Source organism: Canis lupus, chromosome 23 (genome assembly GCF_048164855.1).
Source record: "Canis lupus baileyi chromosome 23, mCanLup2.hap1, whole genome shotgun sequence".
Lineage (NCBI taxonomy): Eukaryota > Metazoa > Chordata > Mammalia > Carnivora > Canidae > Canis > Canis lupus.
The window spans coordinates 19,359,579-19,365,578 of record NC_132860.1 but is presented as its reverse complement, the minus strand read 5'-3'; the positions used below and the strand labels follow the sequence as shown (position 1 = coordinate 19,365,578).

Sequence of the window (6,000 nt, the reverse complement as noted above, 5' to 3'; positions counted from 1 at the left end):
CTTTCTAAAAAGAATTGCCTTTGTCTACTTCCCCAAAGCAACTCTTTCCTATGCCCATATTATTCACATGAGGTGTCAGGAGAGTTGCACAAGCAATCCTCATACCAAATAATTTAGAGTTTATACCAGAGACTGTAGAAAGAGATGAAGAGGGACACTCTATCATACTTAAAGGGTCAATACAACAAGAAGACCTAATAATCATGAATATTTATGCTCCTAATATGGGAGCCGCCAAGTATATCAAACAGTTAATAACCAAAGTAAAGAGATACTTAGATAATAATACACTAATAGCAAGAGACTTTAACATGGCACTTTCAGCAAACGACACATTTTCTAAGCAGAACATCACCAAAGAAAGAAGGGCCTTAAATGATACACTGGACCAAATATATTTCACAGATAAATACAGAACTTTCCATCCGAATGCAAGGGAATACGTATTCCTCTCAAGAGCACATGGAACTTTCTCCAGAATAGACCACATACTGGGTCACAAATCAGGTCTCAACCCATACCAAAAGATTGGAATTGTCCCCTGCATATTTTCAGACCACAACGCTTCAAAACTAGAACTCAATCAATCACAAGAAGAAATTTGGAAGAGACTCAAACATATAGGGGTTAAAAAGCATCTTATTAAAAGATGAATGGGTCAACCAGGAAATTAGACAAGAATTAAAAAGATCCATGGAAACTAGTGAAAATGAAGTACAATCATTCAGAATCTTTGGGATACAGCTAAAGCGGTCCTAAGAGAGAAATACATCGCAATACAGGCCTCACTCAAAAAATAGGAGGGTTGCACAAGGACATGTGATGATCTCAGGTCTTGTCTCTCCTGCAAGAATGGTTAGGATTTGATCTGAACAATTCTTCCCACAATCTCTGCTGATGGCCTGTTCTAGGACTACACCTGTAGCCAGTGTGGTACCTCCAGGAGTGTGCTCCAGCATGCGATGTCCACTGGGACAACAGCTCAGTGCATGGCCATTGGAGAAATGCCTGGGTTACATAAGCCCAACTTAAGAGGGTTTTTAGTTCCTTTGCTTCCATCATGTGAGATGCAGTAAAGCAAGATTATAGACCAACAGCATGAACTCTGACGTCCAAGAAAGGTGTGTTCTAATCCCATACAGCCAAAAAATAATCTTGAATACTCAAATTATTTAGTGTCTCTCAGCTCCTCTGTTGAATGGTATTGTTGAGAAGAATAGAACGAGCTCAACCATGTAAGAGGCTTAGCCAGGTATATAGTGAATGTCCAGTAAATACTAGCTATTTTTAAAATGCAAGTTTGATTTTGTTTCTCCCTTATATAACATCCTCCAGTGACTCTCCCATGCCTTTCCACATTGAGTGCAAACTCCTTTGTTTAGCTCATAAAGTCATTCACAGTCTGAATTTATTTTCTGTCCTTCCTCAAGTATTCCACACAGCTGTCACACAATTCCACTCGAGATCTTAAAATCTAACATGTTTTTCAGACCAGCTTTTCTCTAGATGTGGAGTCTTCTTTCATGTTTTTGCCCTGTAGCTAATGCTTATCAGTCTTTAGAAACGAACCACACTGAGCTCCTCCTGGAAGTCTTATCCAGTGAAGTCTCACAGCACAAGTGTTAACCACAGTTATAACACTCACCACACAGTGTTGTTAAGAGTTCATTTATTTGCTTCAGTCATTCAAAGTGATCTCCCGAAAGTTTTGCCTAGCATCCAGCACAGCAACTGGTACATGTCAGGTACCCAATAAGTGGCTTTGAATTTATGAATGGATATTCAAATGAAATTACAGACATAACCCACTCTTGTGATTGCATAATGTGTGGGATGTGAGGTTAATGATTATGGTGATGGTGATGATATGGTGATGGTGGTGGTAATGACAGTGGTGATGAAGGTGGTAGTGATGGTGAAGGTGATGGTGGTAGTAGTTAGTGGTGGTGATGGCTAAGGGGGTGGTGATGGTGAAAGTGATGGTGGTGATTTTGATGGTAGTGATAGTGGTGGTGGTCATGGGGGAACACCATGCCACCATGGTGGCAAAGGAATGGAGATGGGAAAAGGGGAAGATTGAAGATGTCCCTCAGTCTTTCTGCTCCTAAGCCTAACAAAAAGATACATCTACACCTATTAAGGATATGAAAATTGCCACTGCATTTGTCATTTGTCCAAATTCTTGGATCCCAGGGCTGATGTGATTGCTTCTATTACTTTCTGTGAGTTCACCAGAGATGGTATTGGTGAACCACGGACAAATTTAGCTCCCTGAGCTTTCAGCAGTGAGATTAAAGCAATTATATACTTGAGCCACTAGATGGCAGTGAGGATTTAGTCTATCTTTCCGCATACTTCACTAAATCCCTCCTGGAGCTCTCTCATTCCTTTAGGGCTTAGAGCACCATCCTGAAGCTTCTTTCCAGATCCACTTCCTTTATCCTTGATACCTTTCCCCTAGCCTCCTAATGTTAGCTCTTTGGTCCCTGGAATGCCTACAACTTCACAGCTCTGTCTTCCTCTCTCTATGATCCATACAACACTTTGGTCCATTTGTAGCTCTCTCTTCCTCAGGTAAAAACATCTCAGCTCCAAGCTTGAACTGCACTGATTCATTACCTCTCCTTTTCTTTTGGATTCTTTCCATGGAACTTCAAACATTCTGGAGTCATTCCATCTTAAGAAGATCCTCCCTGGATCACGCATCCCTCTTTAGGTATTCCCCTATAGCCTGTTCCCCTAATTTAGAATCTCCATTCTGAGCCTGATCTATATATCCCAACTATCTACTTGACTGATTTTCCACAAAAGTCTCAAACTTTACTCATCCAAAATTGGATTTCTCCCCCAAAATTCTTCCTTTCCAATGTTCCACATCTCAACAAATGGAAACCCCATCCACTCCCTATTCCAACAAGAAATATGGGTGCATTCTTCACTTCTCTCTCCTACCCCCACTCCCAACAATCCATAACAAGTCCTGTCAATTTGACTTCTTAAGTATGAGTAGAATCATCCACACTGCTTCCACTCTTTAAAAAAAAAAAGAAAGATTTTATTTATTTATCCATGAGAGACTCAATCCCAGTACTCAATCCCGGGACTCCAGGATCACACCCTGGGCTGAAGGCGGATGCTAAACTGCTCAGCCACCCAGGGATCCTTGCCTATTTCCACTCTTGAACTCCTTCCATCAATAATGAGCCAGGAAGATATTTTAAAAGTACAAACATGTCCATGTCACTGCTTTGCTTAACTCACTGGTCCCCTATCACTAGCAGGTGAATTCAGAGTTCTTGTACTGACAAGATTTTACTTAGTCTGGCTTCTGCCTACCTCTTCATCTCATTCCTCCTTTGCTGTTTAGCCTCCTGCCTTCACTGGAATAATATCAAGTTCCTTCCTATCCAGACTTTCACACATGTCCTTCTTTCCACATACATGACTCTCCTCCCCACCCCCTCATGCTGGAGTTGAGCCTGGATAACTCCTACCTGTCTTTGGACTCAGTTTCAATATTCACTTTCTCAGGGAGGCCTTCATGGTCCTTCCAGTGCCAATGCTATCCTATGCACCACCCCCATATCAGATAAGGTCTTCTTATGATGATTCCAGGGTATCTTGTGTTTTTCCTGTTTAACAATTATCACAACTGTAATTGTGTTTTTAGTGCGTGGTTATTTGTTTAATAGTTATCTCTCTCATTAGACTATATTGCCAATCTTGATGCTCTCAGGACCTGGCACAGTCTCTGGTACATAGAAATCATTCAACAAATATTGTTAAATAAACAAATGATCTTCAAAAACAATCCCTTGCTGCTGTCTAGTCACACACAAGGTGAATATATTCTAAGATAACCCTGATTAAAACTAGATATGACCTATAATAGACCAGTGTGATCCTCCCAGTAAAGAACTGCTTTTTTCAACTCATGCATGGAACAGATTTTCACTCGAAAAGAAAAAAAAAGTCACCCCCCCCCCAGAAAAAAGCCAAGCTCCTTATTTGTTGTTTTGCTGGGTCTTCAAAGGCAACCTGAATTACGTTTTTAAAAAGTAATTTGTGGGGGCCACCTGGATGGTTCAGTAGGTTAAGCAGCTGACTCTTGCTTTCAGCTCAGCTCATGATCTCAGGGTTGTGGGATAGAGCCCTGTGTCCTCCTTGGGCTATATGCTCATCAGGGAGTCGGCTTCAGGATCCTCTCTGTCCCTCTGCTTCCCCTACGCTGCTTTCTCACTCTCTGTCTCCAAAACAAATAAATAAATATTTTTCTTTTAAAAAGTAAGTTGGTAATATTTATAAAATATTATATTTATTTGCAAATTCACAGTTGCTTTGACCCATTCAGCCCACACTGTGAAACCTATTCTACAGAAATTAAAGCTCGAATATATATGTGTATAAAACTAGTTTCTTCATTTAGCATACTGCAAGGGTCAAAACTAACAAGCAAATTTTAAAGAAACTTTTATATTCAGTATTAATGAACATTATATATCAATGAAAAAAGAATAAACATGAATATATGAACATATCTTTAATATATTAACAAATATGTAGAAAACAATAGGTTAAGCATACTCATACAAAGAAATGCAAAATGTTGCCACCATTTATTAGGTTTAAGTAAAGTTCAGTCAGGCAGTGACCATATATCACATGGCTTCTCAGCACAGTCAGAATGTGTGTAAATCCACTCTTCTTCGCCATAGTTTTATCAAAGCTCTTTTCATCTCACTATTTCTGAAGCTATAGATCAGTGGATTCAGCAGAGGTGTAAGAAGTGAGTAAGACAATGACATCAGCTTCTTGGTTTCAGGGGAGTAGCCAGATTTGGGTTGTAAATAAGTCATACTGGCTGTGCCATAGAAGAGGGTCACAGACGTGAGATGGGAGGCACAAGTGGAAAAGGCCTTTTGCCTCCCAGTAGCTGATGGCATCCTCAGGATGGCAAAGAGAATCCAAATGTATGACAAGAGTATCAACACGAAAGGAACCATGATAATCAAAATGGTGCCAGTGAATGCATAGATTTCAAACAGAAACGTGTCTGCACATGCAAGTTCTAGCACTGCTGGGGTTTCACAAGAGATATGATTGATTTCATTGGGGCCACAAAAGGGAAAACTGGAAACCCATGATGTTTGCACAGTACCTAACATGAAGCCTAAGGTCCATGATGTTATAAGTAATTTCATGAAAACCCTTTTGTTCATTATCATTGGGTAGCTCAGAGGGTGACAGATTGCAGCAAATCGGTCATAAGCCATCATCCCCAGGAGAAAACATTCAGTGCCACCAAAGAAAAGGATGAAATACATCTGTGCAAAACAGCTCACAAATGAAATGGACGTTTTCTCCCTGGTGAGGACCACCAGCATTTCAGGCATAATGACTGCGCTGAAACTCACGTCCACCACAGACAGGTTCTGGAGGAACAGATACATGGGCACGTGGAGCGTCTGTTCCAAGGCAATGATGACTATAATGATGGCATTTCCCATCAGAGTCACCAGGTAAACAGCCAGGAAAACCCCAAAGAGCTGCTCTTGGAGTTCAGGAAAGTTGGAAAAGCCCAAGAGGATGAATTCAACCACAGAGCTTTGATTTTGCCTTTTCATTCCAGTGGTGGACAGTATATAGTTTTTATGGACATTGTATACAAATGATGAAGTCACAGTCCAATAGCTGGGAGTCTGTGTCTGCAATTCACCCCAGGTATTCTTGGCAGAAGATGTAAAAAGGAAGGCATCCTGTATAAATTCAGTAGGCAATGTTAGAAATGGTCATTATTTGGATTAATAAATGTCAAATAAAAAGGAGGAAATGAAGAATGCTGGCTCAGAAGTCTTGTCTGAAAAGTAAAAAATTATATCGGAATGCTTTTGTAATTTGTACGTCATATAGTTTGATTTTGAACATAGCCTTAAAACAAACATTGATATTTTATAAGTGGTTCCATTCCCATGTCATAAATATCAGAATCATCTTTTTTTC

General features: G+C 40.1%; 1 protein-coding gene across 1 annotated transcript in view; it reads right to left on the bottom strand.

Moving 5' to 3' along the window:
• Positions 1 to 4,615: 4,615 nt before the first annotated feature.
• The window catches only part of LOC140614849 (olfactory receptor 10A6), a 66,535-nt gene continuing 65,150 nt past the window's right edge, over positions 4,616 to 6,000 (bottom strand). The window contains exon 3 of the mRNA XM_072794198.1: positions 4,616 to 5,756. Within this exon, the coding sequence (XP_072650299.1) occupies positions 4,680 to 5,756 (1,077 nt within the window). The 3' untranslated portion in view covers positions 4,616 to 4,679. The remainder of the gene's footprint in view (positions 5,757 to 6,000) is intronic.